The sequence below is a fragment of the Panthera pardus genome, unplaced genomic scaffold (assembly GCF_024362965.1).
Source record: "Panthera pardus isolate Hobbes unplaced genomic scaffold, ASM2436296v1 HiC_scaffold_13, whole genome shotgun sequence".
Lineage (NCBI taxonomy): Eukaryota > Metazoa > Chordata > Mammalia > Carnivora > Felidae > Panthera > Panthera pardus.
The window spans coordinates 52,733,747-52,751,724 of NW_026526688.1; the positions used below are offsets into that span (position 1 = coordinate 52,733,747).

Below are 17,978 nucleotides of genomic sequence, written 5' to 3' on the forward strand. Positions count from 1 at the left end.
CTGGGGTGATGGAAGGGAATTTCCCAAGATGTGTAAAGTAATCATTTGTTTATCAGGATACGGCACATAAGGACCTATTACATCCTCGTGGCCAATTTTTAACTAGAGAGAAAGGAGGTGGTGACAGTGACATCAGAGGAGGAAGGCGAGAGAGGATGGCTGGATTGTTAGTGGATACCTTGTGGTTGGGCAAAGAGAATAGACAGGTTTGGGTAGTAGGAGCCCCTCCACCCCCCATCCCCACCCCAGACTCAACCCTCAGCTCCATTCATGGCTTGAGAACTGCGGCGAGTGAAAGCACCAGAGCCGCAAAAGCTGGACAAAGAGAGATGCTCGTTACACCCTGTAAGGCTCAGGGGCGATCCCTAGGCCTCCCAGCCCTTCAAAAGGTCAGGGCCGGGGTGCCTGGGGGGCTCAGTCTGTTAAGTGTCCAACTCTTGGTTTCAGCTCAGGTCATGATCTCATGCTTCTGTGAGTTTGAGCCCCACATCTGACTCCACGCTGATGGTGTGGAGCCTGCTTGGGATTCTATCTCCCCCTCTCTCTCTGCCTCTCTCTCTCTCTCTCTCAAAATAAATAAACAAACTTTAAAAAAAAAGGGAGTCAGGGTCACGTTGAGGAGGAGGAGGGGTGCATTGGTAAGTTGGGTGCTCTGTGCAGAATTTCTGGAAATGCACCAATGGATGCATTAAATTATACACACACACACACACACACACACACACACACACACACACACACATTAGGATATTGCCACTATTCCATTTTAACAGCAAAGCACGTATGACCAAGAAACAATATGGAAATCACTGGAGATGACATAATGTTTTGTGGTTGTAGAATATTTCGAACATATACAGGAGCAGAGAAAATAGTATAATGGAACCCTTGGTACCCAACACTCAGTTTCAACAAATGATCACTCAGCCAATCTTACCTCATGTATATCCCCACCCATCCCTATTATGTTGAAGCAAGTTCCAGAATCGTGTCATTTCACCCTGGAAATGATGTTTTAATCATTTCCTATTGCTAAGGTGCCCAGTGGAGAGAAAGGGACTCATGACCTCAGTACGGAGGAGGGGGTTCTCCAAAGGTAGAGGTATCCCCTCCTGTCCTTGTCCACACTAGTCTAAGCTGGAAATTGGCCAGATAGAGCTGGAGCTGAGGACCGTCCCAGCATCACCACCCCCCCCCCCCCCACACACACACACATGTGCACACATACTTCTCGGAACTCCAAAACAAGTGCATCTGAAAGCCACAGCCAGGGGATGCCAGACAGGGAAAGAATGCTGCCCTCAGAAGCAAGGGAAGTGAATTCTAGCCTCTTGTGGCCTCTAGGACGTCCCTTAACCTCTCAAGCGTCAGTTTATTCATATCTGTATGAGGACCAACTAGTTTCCCTGTCTGAAGGCAGGCAGTTCTGCCAGTGTTAAGAAATCTCAATCTCTGGGGGCACCTGGGTGGCTCAGTCGGTTGAGCATCCAATTCCTTATTTTGGCTCAGGTCATGATCTCATGGTCGTGAGATCCAGCCCCGTGTCTGGCTCTGCACAGAGCATGGAGCCTGCTTGGGAGTCTCTCTCTCCTTCTCTCTCTGCCCCTCCTCCACACGCAGGGCCCACACACACTCTCTCTTTCTCTCTCTCAATAAATAAACTTAAAAAAAAAAAAAAGAAATCTCAATCTCTAAGAAGCCTGAACCGGAAGCTGATTGGATCTGGACGTCCCCTTTAAGAAGAACACTGAGCTGTCAAAAGATACCAGGGGCAGGCTGTTGGATGAACCGGGGCAAGAAGGAGGCCCCAAATCACGAGCTTGGAGAGCAGGCCTATGTGGATGAAAGCAGGGTCTCTTTGGCTACTTATGATGCAGCCTACGCAGGGTGCAGATGAAAAAATGAGGAGAAAGACCCTTTTCCTTGCTAGGGTGACACGAGGATAAATGAACTTACTAGAGCCACTCTCTGGTTTCTTAGATACTGGGGCACAGTTGCACTTACCAAGGGGCATGGGGGAGACCCTTTGCAGCACTCGGGCTGGGGCTGGTGTCATGGGCAGAGAATGGGCTTAGCAGCGGCAAGGTGTGCACATATCTTGCATCTTTTTGCAAGTAGGTGATGAGAGGTGTGATACCTAAGGGAGATGAGAGGGAAAAGGGGTTTGAGATGGAAACAAACAGCACAGTGAAAAATCAAGGGTCCACACTGGAAAAAGAGGTGTCTGAGCCTGACACCTGGCGGGGCAGAGTGGTACTGCTTGCGGTAAACACGTCCTCAGGGAGGATAGGGAGCCCTGAAGCCTGCTGCTAACCAGCAGAGTGACCAGGAGCAAGCAGCATTCCCCTTCTTGGCCTCAGTTTCCTCATCTTCTGCATAAGAGTGGCAGGTGTGGTACCCGGAGAGCTGGACAGAGGCATTTTATAAAAACACCAAGTTTGTGAAAGGAAGTTTCTCCATTGGAAAACTCTTGCTTCCTAAATTGTTCTTAACTTTTAGCACCTGCTACCCCTTGTACATGATAAAATGCATAGGTGTGTGTATAAATTTGAACAGAACTCCAGTGAATAGCTACTTATGTTCTCCTCCACAAACATGAGTGCTTCAAGGTTGGGATTTGTTATTGCAGCCTTTTCAGCTAGAATGAATGAACGAATGAATCAATGAATCAATCAACCCCCTAGTCCCTCCAATAACTCTACATTTCTCAGTAGTCCATGGCAAAATGTCCCCGAATGACTAGGGGCCCATGTGAGGGACATCGTGTTTGCTGGGAGAATATCCTCTCTGCTCCAGAGTTCTGTGATCCCATGACTGAATTTTAGGAAATTGGGGGAGGAATATCAAGGTCAGAGTTGGGTGGAGATGATAGTAAAGGTTTTTTGGAGGGTTGGGATTGAGGGTTGAGATTATGGTGGAAGGGGTCAAAATGGAAAGCAGAATTTCCAGTGGCAGTGACATGAAGCCCAAATCCCAATCCTGATTTTCCCTTTGTATGCCTTACTTCTCATGCGTGTATCTCTATTACCCGTCTAGGTGCCTTTTCTTTGACTGTGAAGGATGTGACCACCCAGGGGGAGGTGATCAAACACTACAAGATCCGCTCCCTGGATGAAGGGGGCTATTACATCTCCCCCCGCATCACCTTCCCCACTCTCCAGGCTTTGGTGCAACATTATTCTCGTAAGAAGAGAGGATGTGGTGAGGGTGGGGAGCAGAGGACCCCTTGTACCTATCACTAAGATCTCATGATCATGTGACTCACTGGTGCCATCTTGGGGGTGGGGGTGGGTGGATTATCCCAAGGCTGGACAAATGTCAACATAATGACTCAAAGTCTATGTCCTTAATTCCCTCTACTGGCTCAGCATGTGACCACTTGCAGAATAACAAGTATTTTCAATCTTAGAGAGAGCAGGTTAATGATAGCATGCCTCACTTTATACAAAATGAATGCAAATAGCTGAGTGTGTGTGTAGTATGTGTGTGCCCGTGCACATGTGTACTTGGAAATGGGAGTATAGTTGGCAAAAATGAGAGGGGGACACAGCTGGGAAGGACATGGTCCCCAAGGGAGACATGTGATCTGGCTGCTCTGGTAACCTCCAGCCCCATCTCTTCTTCCCTAATGCAGAGAAAGGGGATGGTTTATGCCAGAGGCTCACCCAACCCTGTGTCAGCCTGGCTTCCCAAGACCTGTGGGTCCAAGATGAATGGGAAATCCCCCGGCAGTCTCTCAAGCTGGTCAGGAAACTCGGGTCTGGGCAATTTGGCGAAGTCTGGATGGGTGAGTATGTGGCAGCCAGAAGCCTCTCTCTCCCTGCCCTGTGTCCCAAAGCACAGAAGGCCCCAGATACGCACAGTTCATCATTCTTCCCCAAAATATTTGTTCGGGAGAGGGACAGAGGCCATGATACCCATTTTACAGATGAGATAATGAATGGCAGGCTAGGACATTGAAGTCACTTGCCCTCAGGACACTGTGGTGATGCAGCAGGAATAGAATCCAGCTCTCCCAAAACCTTGGTTGGTTCCCTCACTCACTCTTCACTGCCCAGGGCTAGCTTGCAATTGACAGGTGTGTGAACTTGAACATAAGGCTATCTCCTCTTAGCTTTGGTTTGCCAGACAGAAATGACCTGTTAAACATAGTAAGCAGTGAACCAGGAGCTCCAGGGGTCTGATAATAGACCAAGCCACTGCTTGTGGCTGTGTGACTCTGGCCAAGTCACTTAACTTTCAGGTCCCTGTGTGTATAGTTGATGATCACTCCCCTGTTCACCATGGGCACTATCAGACTATAAAAGACCGTGTTTTATTTTATCCCTCGGGGCAAAGGTAAAACGGTCCCCTCCCAGGCAGGGTAAGTTCTTGAGGTTAACTGCCTGAGGTTCCAGTTGAGCTCGAGAGGCTGAGACAGGCTGGCATCCTGTCAAATAAGCCAGCTCACCCTTCGAAGCTGTACATTCTAGCCCAGGGCTTCTTCCTAGGGGGACAGCTCTGGCCTCAGTCCTGCACCTGTAGAATGAGGAGGGATCCTGGAAGCTTATGTACATTTTGGTTAAGGGATCGCCTTCCACAACCTCTGGGTCTTCTGAATGGCTTCTTTATTCTCTCCCCTACCCGCTCTCAGGTTATTACCAAAACACCGTGAAAGTGGCCATCAAGACTCTAAAGGAGGGGACCATGTCTCCGGAGGCCTTCCTGGGTGAGGCCAACCTGATGAAAACTCTCCAGCATGAGAGGCTGGTTCGTCTCTATGCCGTGGTCACCAAGGAACCCATTTACATCGTGACCGAGTACATGGCCAGAGGTGGTGCCCTGCATGGGGATGCATCCCTCAGACAGGGTGGGGAGGGGCGGACAGGGGTGAGGCTGCTGTGCCACAGTGGGTCTGCCGGCGAGGGGATCTCCATGGGGGATCACTCGGCCACGGGCCGGAACAATTAGCCAACGTCCACTCTGTTCCGTGTGCCTGGGGAGCAGGAGGGCAGATGATCAGAAACAAGATGGGTCAGTGGTTCTTACAGAGCTGTGTCCTCCATTCAGGAGCACTTCAACCCACACTTTTGGAGGGCATCTTCTGTGCCCAGCACTGTTTGATGCCCACTCAGGAGGACACAGCATCGCAAAGAGTAGCGAGCCGGGCATCCAGACATGGGTTCTGGTCCCAGTTCTGCCACTTACTAGGCGTGGGACCTTTGACAACCATATGAGCATTTGACATGGATGAAAAGAGAAATTGGTCCAGCTGGCCATTGAGGTCCATGGTGGGGTCAAGGTTTCATAGGTCAGTGGGCCAGGGGTCGGGCCTCAGCCTGTGACCTCCTTCCCACCCTTTCTGTGATCCTGATTGCCCATTGCTTCCTATAGGATCCTAAGGTGCCTGATAACACAGTTCCTTAGAAATCGTCTTGAAGGGGACCCCACACTGAGCTGGGAGTACGATGGCTCCCCTGCTCACCTCTCAGCCCCACCTCAGGTGACCATCCCTCCCAGCTCTTAGATACCAAAGAGGAGCTGCATTGGTCTCCTGCACCAAACCCCAGGGACAGGTCTCTCCATTCGCATCTTCTTGCCCCCTTGGTCCTCGGAGGCAGAATCTCTACCAACAAAGGATGAAGGAGGCAAGGAGACACTTTGGAAAGTCACGTGAGGAGGAAGCACTGAACTTACAGTCAAAGATCAGGTTCTGTGCCTGGTTCCTTGGCTGGGTGATCCCGAACCTGGATGAAACCCAACCTCCTCTGAGCAGCTGGGAATACATTCGCTGCCCCCTGGGGTGTTATGAGGACTGTGGGTAGAATTTCTGTAAAGCAGAAAGCACTCTGCAGCGATGGGTGGGTTTCTTTTGACGTACTAGAGATCTGACAGGGCGCCCCGTACTTCCTGACACCAGGTGGGGAGTGTTCCACGCTTGGGAGAGTCTGGCACAGCCAGGTTTGGATCATTTTGCAGAAGGGCAGATGCCACATCTCTTTCCGTAGGATGCTTACTGGATTTCCTGAAGACAGATGAAGGTAGCCGACTGTCCCTCCCGAGACTGATCGACATGTCAGCCCAGGTTTGTGAGCTACCGAGGGCAGCGGCCCCCGAGAGTTGTGATGCCCAAAAGGACCCAGGACCCAAGGCCCTCTCCTCTGTGCCCTATGGCTTAACAAAGTCAGCTATTTAGAGGTTGTATCCATTAAATTTAAGTTGGGCTGTGAAGGACAGAAAACCCAAAGCAATAATGGTTTACATGCATAAACATCCAGAGGTGGGTAGTCTGGGGCAGGTAGGTGGGTCCGCCCCTCAAAGCCACACGATTCTTCCACCTGCTGGGTACTTAGCATATGTCATCTTATTGTCCAAGACGGCTGTTCACACTTCATCATCTTGTCCTCTCCTCGGCAGGCAGGACGAAGTAAGGGGGAAGAAAGCCCACCATGTTCCCTGTAGAGACGTGTCCCTGAAGTCACCTACTAGACTTGCTTTAACACCCTCCTCTTCCCCACCAACCATGTCACCTGGCCACACCTAGGCTGCAAGGGAGCTTGGGAAATGTAGTCTCTACTCTGGGCAGCCAGGATGGGATGAGGTGAGTCCTATTACTAGAGAGGGAGAATGGATGGTGTGGGAAGCCCATCCGTTCACATGAATCCCATTTAACACTGTAGGCAGATGTTTTGCTGTTACCTCACTTCTTCCTCTGATGGTGCCCAGAAATGCCTTCTACAGCAGGTGAATCACAATCCAGACTTCATGAAGTGAAGAGTAAAATGGAGAGGAGGCATCTTTCCTCCCCGAGGATTCCTCAGTTAGCTGAGGGTTCTAACTGGCAGGAAAACACATCTGGTGGCCCTGAGTGTGTGTGTCTGTTAAAACTGGGACCCTCAGCAGAAAAGTTCTGGTCTGTGGTCAGCCTGTGAGACACATAAACACACACACACACACACACACACACACACACACACACACATCCGGCTACAGAGAGGAAACCTCCCCCTCACCCCACACCACCCCATCTCCACCTTATCTGGTATTATCTGCTGTTAGTATCAGTTCAGGAACTGATGTCACGATGCCCTTTTTCCACTGAGGTAAGCACAGATGGGTTTGAGCAGGCTGGTGAGTGGTCTCGGAAAATTCACGCTGCTAACCAGTTTCAAACCACAGTGATAAACCTGTCCACCCCTTTTACTTTCTTTCTTTTCCTTTTCTCTCTCTGTCTCTTTCTCAATCCCTGGAGAAATCTTGGATCACTAAGGGACAAAGGATATGAAAAGCCACCTGCATTTAGACCTAGATGTGGCCAAGAATCTAAGGGTTAGGAAACCAGAAAATCAGAACCTTCCAGGTAAACGGCTTCTAACCACATTCTCATCATGCTAGCGCCTCACCATGCATGCGTGCACACACACACTACCCTTCTGGGCACTCCTTTTCTTGCTTTGCAGGATGTAATGCAAACCTCCCCTACAACCACCACCCACGTGCCCTACTTGGCAGAGTCACCAAGGTCCCAAAAGTGCTGTCACACCTGTGAGCTCAGGCTCCCCCTCTGCTCAGAATGCCTGGGCAGAACCCTGGCATTCTCCTGATCAGTGGCAAACTCATCTGGCAAACTCCTGATCGGTGTTCAAGACCTAAGTTAAATTAAATTAAATTAAGTTTCCCTGGACAGGAAAGTGGCACAGAGCACTTGGTGCACGCGTTTCTGTTGGCATTGAGCGCCGTATAGTCTTCTCCTCGAAAGCACATCTGGGTCCCTCTCAACCTTTTTAAAAAAAAATCATTTCTGGTTCTGCTGAATACATATTTGTTAATGGGATGAGTACCAGTAAATGCTGTCTAGATACCAGAGATTTGGTATTCAGCTTCATAGCCCCCCGGCCAGAACCATACCAATAAATGTATATTGATGGAATGATTTAGCAAAAGAATAAATAAGTGAATGGCTTCACGAATAAACCAATGCAAACAGACACATAGGGAGAAGTGGGATAAACTCCAGTGCTGGCTTCCTGGCGATAGCAGATCTGAGGAGGGAAACCGGCATTCTAGTCTCAGTGTCTTCATCCGTCAACTGGGAGCACAGTGGATAAAACCCGAATGAGTGTCCTCCACTAAAAGACACAAGAGCAACTCAAGCAGCTAGTCCTGGCCCAGAGCTGGCGATCGGGGACAGAAACAGAAACTGCCTGAGTGCCACTGGGATTCTGCGTATGCTCTGAGCGCCTGCCTCGGGCAGTGCTGGGTTAGGGCCTTGGCCACCTAATGCTCACCTCAACTCCATACCCTGGAGCCCCCTTCGCTCAATTCTTAGTCAGGACAGTGACCCCTCAGAGAGCTTAAGCAACCTTCCAGGGGTGAAGGTCAAGGACTCCAATCCAGGGCTCGCTGCTCCAGGAACAGGGAGTCCAGTGTGGCAAGGAGATGAGACCCTTTCCTTCCCTGTCCTCTTCCCCTGCCCCCTAAGAGACCTTCATTTTCTCCTGCTTTCATTCTGCTATCTTCCTCCCCTGCAGACACTTGCAAGGAGAGAGAAGTGGGTGGGGGTTCAGGTCTCTCTGGCTCTGACACCAGCGGATATGCCTTGCTGGGCTTTTAGGCAGCTGGAGTTCTTGGCTTGTCTAACAGAGGAGTGGTTGAAGCCATTTTCCCTCTCCACTCAGGGAGCTGCTCCTTCCCCAGCAGCAGAACCGCCCTCTATGCACCTACCAACAAGCCAAACACACACTCCCAAGCGTTCCTGCCCCTTCCAGGCTGTGAGAGGATGAAGGCTGGCCTTCCAGACAGGGTCCTCCCTCTGCTGACAGGGGCTGTGCAGGGGACGCTGGGTGGGCTCCATCCTTGCACGGAGGTCCCTCTGCTGTCTTTCACTGTGTGACCTGTTCCCTCAGATTGCCGAAGGAATGGCGTATATTGAGCAAATGAATTCAATCCACCGCGACCTGAGGGCAGCCAACATCCTGGTGTCTGAGTCCCTGTGCTGCAAAATCGCTGACTTTGGCCTGGCCCGCATCATTGACAGTGAATACACTGTCCAAGAAGGTGAGGAGAGCCCCCATCTACAGGGAGACCTTGGCCCTTACTTTCCCCACCTCCCTAAACCCCCTTGGACTTCTCCTCGTTGCTACAGAGCAGAGCCTTGTGTGAAGAGATCTGAGAAGTTTTGTGGTTTTCACAGTTCTGGCCTTACACCCACCTAGATCAGCGTTTCCCTAGAGGTGCTCTGCAGGGCACTATGAGGAACGGTTTTGGGGTCAAGTAGGTTTGGAGATGCTGCATGGTCCATCCAGGCCTCCTTCAGAGATTCCTGATGCGCACCAACATACGAAAGGCCCTGAGAAGTCTTGCAGCAAAGGAGCGGCGGACGTGGGCTTCGCCTGGTCGCTCCCAAATGAATTGGAGCCCGAGATACTTTTTCCGTCAATGCCCCACAGAACTAGCTTTTCGCAGAACACACTTTGGAAAACACTTTTCTGAAGCATGAGCAGCAAACGCTTATAGCTGAATTAGGGTTCCCACAGAGCACTCTGCTTTAGTTCCTTAGTATACCCGAGGTGGGGCTTCTCTTCCCAAGGGGACTTGAAACGGTCCAATACATCAATCAAGTAAGCTGGCAAGCAAGCAATATTAGCTGAGCATGTTAATCAGTTGGCACGGGAGAAGGATCAATAGGGCTCGTCAGCTGAGGAAGCTTCAAGCTGGCTGGAGAGACCAAGAAAGCGAGGCGAGGTAAGGGGAAATCCAGTGCCGAGCTGTGCAGTTTACTCTGAATGCTGACCAGGGCTGCAGGCGTCCACAGAGCTTCCTGGGACAGCAGGATTGGAATCCCCTCCTCACTGGGACCCTAGGTGGGACATGAGACATCCGTCATCGTTTCCATTCGGCAGGAAGGGATTAACTGAGGCAGGGACGAGTTAAGGGGATTTGCCCAAGCTGTGATTCCTATGGTTAAACACATGAGGTGGAGAATGACTCTTCTGTCCCAGGTGGAAACACATGTTGGTGGCCCTCTGAAGCCCACTGGGCAATGACCCAGTCGGGGTGATGGAGGTGGCATTTGTGTCATGTTGCCCTTCTGCGCTATGGAGCCCCAGTAGTGTCTGCACGTGCCTGGCCATGTGTCCTAGTGGGGCTTAGTGGCTCTCTGGAAGCATCTCCACTGTATACAGTGGTCCAAGCCCTGCCAAGGGGAGGGAGCAGGTGCATAGGGACAGTCAGCCATGGCCTCACAAAGTTGTTCATGGCTTTTCTCACAGGCGCCAAGTTCCCCATCAAGTGGACTGCCCCAGAGGCCATCCATTTCGGGGTGTTCACCATCAAAGCAGACGTGTGGTCATTTGGAATCCTCCTGATGGAAATCGTCACTTACGGGCGTGTACCCTACCCAGGTAGGTGGCTTCATCCTGTAGGGACTAGGTGGGCTCCCTGCTGTCCTGAAATGGCTGTGATGACAGATATCCCATGCTTAGTGCCTGGGGCTGCCCACACACGTGCCAGAATGGAGTCCCCGCAGTCGGAACAGAGACCCACGCATGTCACTCTGGGGACGGAGGCTCCGCCTCCTTCCTCAACGTTGCTTCTGGCAACGGGGCCGCATGCCCTTCGGTCAGCAGAGGTCAGTGAGCCTCCGAACCCTGGAAGTAAGGACAGGTCAGGGTCTGAACTCAAGTTTACCCTGAATTGGTTTGTTCTCCGTTGGGGGTGGGTCGTCTCCCCCTTGGCCTTCCACCTTGGGTGGATTCCCCAAAGCCCTCTCCTGACTGTGAAATCTCCCAGTCTCCCTGTCCCATGTCTGGAGGGCGTGGGCAGCTTAGCCACCTGCCGAAGAGCCGTGTCCCTGGGCGGGCTGGTGTGCCTTCATGAAGCGCCTTCCCAGTGAGTGATGGGCTTGGGCCGCGGTGGGGAAGTCCCAGCTAAGCAAGGCAGGGTTCCCCACCCGGAGGACTGGCCCCACAGCCTCCTCTCCAGCTGTCCACCAAGCGATGGAAAGTGAATAGAGGGATGTTTAGGGGTGGCACTAGCCAGACAGCCAGGTGACCTGCCAGGGAGGGGACGTCCGTCTGTGCGCCTCACCTCGGCCCCGCCCTCAGCCTCGCTCTCCATCCCCTCCGCAGGAATGAGCAACCCCGAGGTCATCCGCTGCCTGGAGCGCGGCTACCGCATGCCGCGCCCCGACACGTGCCCGCCACAGCTGTACCACGGTGTCATCACCGAGTGCTGGCGGAGCCGGCCGGAGGAGCGGCCCACCTTCGAGTTCCTGCAGTCGGTGCTCGAGGACTTCCACACGGCCACCGAAGGGCAGTACGAGCTCCAGCCCTAGGCCCGGCTCGAGGACACGGGTCTGGTGGCGGCAGGGCCCGGAGACGTCTCGCGGCCCCCGCCCAACCTGTAGAACTGACGAAGCGTGTTCACCTCGAGGCTCTTACCCCAGCCCCAGGCCGACTGGAAGGGCAGGGAGGAATTGATAGGCCCGTTTCTAGATGAGGGAAGGAGAGAGAGAGGCAGCCTCACAGGTGGGTCACGCAGCATGGAGTCCGGAGATCCCATCGCAGTCCCACCCTTCTTGGGCTGTGTGACCTTGGGCAAGTTATTTAGCCTCTCTGTGCCTCCACTGTTTCGTTTGTACAGTGGGGGAGAACCATAATAGTACCTACCTCCTTATGTTCCTCAAGAGGATTACATTAGTTAACCCCAGTAAGATGTTCAGAATAGCGCCTGGCACACTCCTGGCACACCGTTAAGTGTTTGGCATCGTTGTAAGACTCCCCTGTGCTGGCGCCCAAAGCGAGAAGTCCGCGGCAAGTGGCTAGGAATCGCGCTGCTCCCACCTGTGCGGACCGCGCCCCGGTGCGGCTCCCTCTCTACTACCCCAGAAGCAGGACTGGGTCCTCCGAGTTGTCCGCTCCGAGAAGTGTCCACCTGCTTCGGCTCTGGGCTGGTAGCTCTGACCTAGACTGCACTCCAGCACTTTGGGACTCTTCTGTAATAAAGTCACAAGATCTGACCTTTGCCGTGTCGTTACTGGTGACAAGCCTGGACATCGCTACATGACGTAGGTGGTTTGCATGAGTGGCGCAGCAAGGGACTCGCTGTTGGCCCTGGGTTTCCGGTGGAGCTCCCAGCTCCAAGGACAACACCGAAGAAGACTCCACGGTCATTGCCTTTAGGGGAGACTTGAGCAGGGCCAGCAGGTGGCGCCCTCACCTCAGCAATCCGGGCCTCCGGGATGCTTTGCTCCGACAGCGACAGCGGTAGCTACAAGGGTGCTGGGTGCACGCAGAGAGAGGAGGGAGCGCCCCAGGCTCCAGTCTCGGGACCAGGCGCATGCGCAGATGATCAGGCGATGGTAACACCAAAACCGTTCAAGGCTTCGCACTGCTCAGGGGGCTCGCTGTTTATTTTTTGTTTTATTTAGAATAGATTTATTATAATAGATTATTATGAAATAGATTTATTATTGTAGATTTTTGTAGCTTTTAGGTTTACTGAAAAATACACGGAAAGTACAAAGAATGCCCATCTACCCCTCACCCCGCCCCTCAATTTTCCCTTTTACTAACATCTTGCAATAGTGTGGTACGTTTGTTACAACTGATGAAACAAATCGACACGTTATTATTAACTAAAGCCCATAGTTTACATTAATATATTATTAGGATTCACTCTTTGTGTTGTGTTCTATGGGTTTAGATAAATGCATAAATGATATGTCACCAATATCATACTATCATATGTAGTTTCAGTGCCCTAAAAATCCCTTATGCTGGTATTTGTTCTTCCCTCCCACCCTTTGAATCCCTGGCCATCCCTTTGCCATGTTTTGACGCTTCTGATCCTGTGATAACCCAAGAAGGTAGGACTATTACCATGCCATGTACAGAGGAAGAAACCCAGACACAAAAGAGCCTGGGTAGTACTCCCAAGGTCACACTACTCATGAGTGCTGGGATGGGGATGTGGACCCAGCTGGACTGGGCAGCAGAGTACTGGGGGAGGGGAAGGGCATTGCTGCTGGCCTGGGAGAACCTCACAGAGGGGGCTGCCTCTGCAGGGAAACAGAGGTGACTAGGCAAAGAAGGACACGTGTCCGTATAGTCTTTGTGATTTCCAGAGTACATTCCCAAACTGTCTATAGATCAACAGCTCTGTGAAGTAGGCATCACCATTGTCATTATGCCTACACTCTTCTCCACACAAGAAGTAAATGGCAGAGACTCTACACCGCCAGCTTGTCCCAAGGCTCTTAGCTGGCCAGTGCTGGACCCCAGATTTGAACCCATTCTTTGTCCCCGGCCCCTTGCCATAAGCTATTATGTAGGGAGCATAGCACTCTCAGGAGTAGGAGGTGTTTGTACCGGTAAATCAGGCAGAGTCACCGAGTAAGTCTCACGAGGAGACCTGTGTGTGTGTGTGTGTGTGTGTGTGTGTGTGTGTAGCCAGCAATGTGGTCAGACTGGGGCTTGGACAGATCTCCCCTGGGCGGTCCAGTATTTAGGAGGCAGAGGGCTCCAGGAACAGGGAACTCTGTCCACAGGGCAGTGGGGGCCCCCAGAGAATTGCGGCTCCACCCCCACCCCCTTGGAACCAAGGGCTCTTGGGGGAGGTGGCTGCTGAGTCTGTCAAGAAAAAAAAAATGTGACTCGGCCTTCCCCACCCTGGAGGGGGCTTATGGCCACACCTCATCTCCCCCAGAATCTCTGGAATTGGGGCTGTCACACCCAGACCCTGGGATGAGGGGGCATGGCCGGTGGGAGCTAAGCTGGAATTTAGGGCACCAGAGAGCAGACCGCCCCTGTGGAGGGTCAGGGGGAGCACCAGACAGAGACAAATCTGACCCTCACGGCTCACAGATGAGGAGGACTCTGAGAGGACCTAAGGGTGCCTTTGGAGATAGGACTGAAAAGAGCTAGGATAAGAAATGAGTCCCTCCTTCTGGCTTAGCAGCCTGGACCTACAGCCTGGGCACCACCACCCTGCCTCTCATGGTCCCTCTGAAGTGCTTTCCCAAGACTCGGGCCCCAGCTGGCCACGAGCTGCAAGGCCCGGGGCTGGCTCATCACCTCCCAGGACCCCACCACCTTCCCCTAAAGATGAAGATGGTCTCCCAGTGCTTTGCCAACCTCACGATTTATAAAAATCACCTCAGGTCTTCATTTTAGAAAGCAGGTTTCTAGACCTCCCTCTCTCAGATTCTGATCCAGCAGGTCTAAGGTAGAATCTGGAAACCCCATCTTTCCTAAGCACCCTAAGTGATTCTATAGTTCTCCGCCCTGGCTGCAGTTCAAATCACAATGCAGTGGAGGTCAGATGCGGACATGGGGGAGGGCACGTCTGGAAATACCAGTGCCTGGATTTCCCAGCGGGGCCAGGCCTGTGGCACGTTGTAAGTGTCCCCAGCTGGTACTATAGTTCAGCCAGGACTGGAAACCCCCGGGCTAGGCTGTGTGGAGTTTGGAAGTATCCTTCCCAGGAGGGCAGGCTGCAAGGTACCTGGGGTTCCAGTGTGAGGCTCAGGTCCTGCATTTGCAGGACCAGCTCATGTCTGTGGCTCTTCCCAGTTCTACATGCAAGTTAGAACTTGCAGAAAGTGGAAAAGAAGCCCACAAGATCGGCACATTCTCAGAGGTTTCCTGGGGGTCAGACTGGAGGCAAACTTTGAAGGAGCCGTGAGACCTTTCCCCACCAGGGGGCGCACTTGCCTCGGCGGTGCCCAGAACTGAGGTGCGGGGGGTCCCTGCGGGGGCGGGGGGGGGGGGGGGGGTTGTTAAGCGTTTACATATGTTTATAAAGCACAAGGAGCCTTTCAATTCCCAGCCACAAAGTGAAGTGTGAGAGGATGTGAAGAGAGATACAGCAAGACAGAGAGAAACACAGAGATAAAAACAGAGATAGAGACAGAGAGACAAGTCGCAGAGAAACAGAGACAGAGAGAGTATTGAATGTGCAAAAGCAATGTTTCCTGCTCTGTGAGTTTGTCTTCTGAGTGGAAAGGGAGCTTACTCATGGCTATGGAGGCCGTATTCTCCCTGCCATGATCCGCATGCGTGAGGAGATTGCAAGCGGGGCCAGGGCCTGAGACGCCTGATCTCTGCCCTTCACCCAGAGCCCTGGAGAGGAGTACACCCAGCCTGAGACCCCAGATGCCTTCTTGACCATGATAGAGGCTGTGCCTTCCCATCTCTCTCCTTCCTCGCAGCCAGGACACATTTGCATCGCTATTGGAAAATGAACAACAACATCCTTGGGGTTAGATAGACCTGGATTCAAATCCAAACACTTCCTTTCCCAGGACATACAACCGTAGATTCTTTGCTTGATTTCTCTGAGCCTCAGTTTCTTCATCTATAAAATGGACATACTAAAAACATCTGAAATATAGGCTTGTCTCAAGGTTTAGACAAAATAGTATTTTATCACAGTGAGGCATTTATCACAGTGCCTGTCTTCTGGTAAATGCTCAGAAATGTTAGCTCTTAGGGGCCCCCAGGTGGCTCAGTTCGTTGAGTGTCTGACTCTTGATTTCAGCTCAGATCATGATCTCATGGTTTTTGAGATCAAGCCCTGATGTCTGTGCTGACAGTGCAGAGCCTGCTTGGGATTCTCTGTCTCTCTCTGCCCTTCCCCTCAGTCACACACTCTCTCAAAATAAATAAACATTTTTAAAGAGAGAGAGAGATGTTAGCTCTTATTATTGTTAGTATAGCCCCCAAAGAAAGGTCTTCAAACACAAACTCCAGCACCCTTAGCTGGGTTTCCCCTGTCCTCAGTGATATGTCTCCTGGCTTGGGATTCTAGTTGTACCCCCAGTGTTTTTCTCTATTTGTTTCTTTGATTTTTCTTTGCTTTCATGCATCTCCCACCCTCGAGCAGAACTGCAAAAAGAGGACACAGAATTTGAAGTCAAGGACCTGTGTTTATCCAGCACTTTTCAGCTGTGTGACCTTGGGCAAAGAACTCAAGTTCTCTGAGCCTCAACTTCCTTGTCTATAAACAGGAGAGAACAATGATTCCCCTGCAGGGTTGTTTTAAGGATATAAAGAGTGCTTTAATTGTTTATTTTTGAGAGAGAGAGAGAGAGAGAATGAGTGAGGGAGGGGCAGAGAGAGAGGGGGACAGAGGATCCGAAGCAGGCTCTGTGTTGACAGCAGAGAGCCCACATTGGGCTCAAACTCACGAACTGTGAGATCATGATGTGAGCCAAAGTCCTATGCTTAACTGACTGAACCACCCAGGCACCCCTACAGAGTACTTTTAAAACGGAATTGTATATTGGGCTGCCATAACAAATACTACAGACTGGAGGCGATTCCACAACAGAAATGTATTTTCTCATAACTTTGGAGACAGGAACTCCAAGATCAAGGTGTTGGCAAGATTGATTTCTCCTGAGGCCTCTCTCCTGGGCTGGCACATGGCCACTGTCTCCCTGCGTCCTCACGTGGCCTTCCCTATGTGTGTGTGTGTCCTAATTTCCCCTTCTTCTAAGGACAATAGTCATCTTAGCCCATCCCAATGACCTTGTTTAATTTAATTACTTTTTTAGAGGCCCTATCTCCATATAGTCATATCCTAAGGTACTGGGGGTTCAGGCTTCAACATAGGAATTTGGGAGGAACACAACTCAACCCATATCAAATAGTAACACATAAAGGTAATAATTATTTCTTATTTTGAATGTTCTCCTATCCCTACCCAGTACGAGGCCCACAGTAGATGTCGTGTATTCTAGTGATCAGTTTCAGAATCAGGAATATTTGATGTGGATAAACTCCCACTTACAAATAATATCCAAAGCTAAGTTGGAATACCTGTGGAACAGCTTTATTTATTTATTTATTTATTTATTTATTTGGAGTGAAAGCACAAGTGGGGGAGGGGCAGAGAAAAGGAGAGAGACAGAATCCCAAGCAGGCTCCATTAGCACAGAGAACCATGCTGGGCTCAAAGACGTGAACTGTGAGATCATGACCTGAGCCAAGAGTAAGAGTTGGACACTTAACTGACTGAGCCCCCCAGGGTTTTTTTTCAAGGTTTTATTTTTAAGTGATCTCTCCACCCAACCTGGGGCTCGAACTCACCACCCTGAGATTAAGAGTTGCACGCTCTACCAACTGAGCCAGCCGGGCACACCACTGTGGGCCAGCTTTAAGCAAACTCATATACGATAGTCCGGATTTCCACAAAAGAGAAACCTGCCCTTAATGATGTATTTTATAAAAGTTTCTACCACATTTCTTTGAGGTACTTTCAAAGTGCTATTCAAGTCTCCTCAGGGCTCGTGCTGTCAATTTTTTTTTTTTTAATTGTGGTAAAACACGTAGCATAAAATATACCTACCCCTGTAGACACTTTCTAAGTGAACCGTTCAGGGATGTCAACCACACTAGGTGTGGTGCAGCCGTCACCACCGCCAGGCTCCCGAACTTGTTCATTTTCTCAAACTGAAGCTCTGTCCCCAGTGAACCCCAACTCCCCATTCCCCCTCCCCCAGCCCCTGGCGATCCCCATTCTCCTTTCTGTCTCTAGGTCCCTTACATAAATGGAATCACACAGCATGCGTCCTTTTGTGTCCGGCTTAGCTCGCTCAGCAGAACCTCCCCCAGGGCCATCTCTGCACACTGTAGGCTGCGTCACGACTTCCTCCCTTTTTCAGGCTGAATGCTATTCCACCGTGTGTTGTAAATACCGCACATTGTTCATTCATTCGTCTGTGGAGGGACACTGGCGCCGTTTCTGCCTTTTGGCTGTTACCAGTAATGCTGCTCTGAACGTGAGTGGACAAATAGCTCCTCAGGACGTAGGGCTGGATCAGAGAGCAGTTCTAGTTTTCTTTTTTCCTCCCCTGTTTTTAATGTATTGTTTTGTCTTCGGTCTTTAGAGAGCAGTCCTATTTTTAAGTTTTTGAGGAGCTGCCCTACTGTTTTCCGTAGCAGCTGCACTGCCGTGCGTTCCCAGCAGCGCACAAGCAATGCGTTTTCCTGCAT

The 17,978-nt window shown here is 51.2% G+C and overlaps 1 protein-coding gene across 3 annotated transcripts in view; it reads left to right on the top strand.

Annotated features, from left to right (window-relative positions):
• BLK (BLK proto-oncogene, Src family tyrosine kinase) overlaps positions 1-11,998 on the top strand; it is a 76,225-nt gene extending 64,227 nt beyond the window's left edge. For all 3 annotated transcript variants that reach the window (XM_053901107.1, XM_019440942.2, XM_019440943.2), the window contains 7 exons: positions 3,037-3,183; positions 3,635-3,787; positions 4,634-4,813; positions 5,988-6,064; positions 8,886-9,036; positions 10,251-10,382; positions 11,109-11,998. In XM_053901107.1, the coding sequence (XP_053757082.1) occupies positions 3,037-3,183; positions 3,635-3,787; positions 4,634-4,813; positions 5,988-6,064; positions 8,886-9,036; positions 10,251-10,382; positions 11,109-11,314 (1,046 nt within the window). In that variant the 3' untranslated portion in view covers positions 11,315-11,998. The remainder of the gene's footprint in view (positions 1-3,036; positions 3,184-3,634; positions 3,788-4,633; positions 4,814-5,987; positions 6,065-8,885; positions 9,037-10,250; positions 10,383-11,108) is intronic.
• Positions 11,999-17,978: the final 5,980 nt, after the last annotated feature.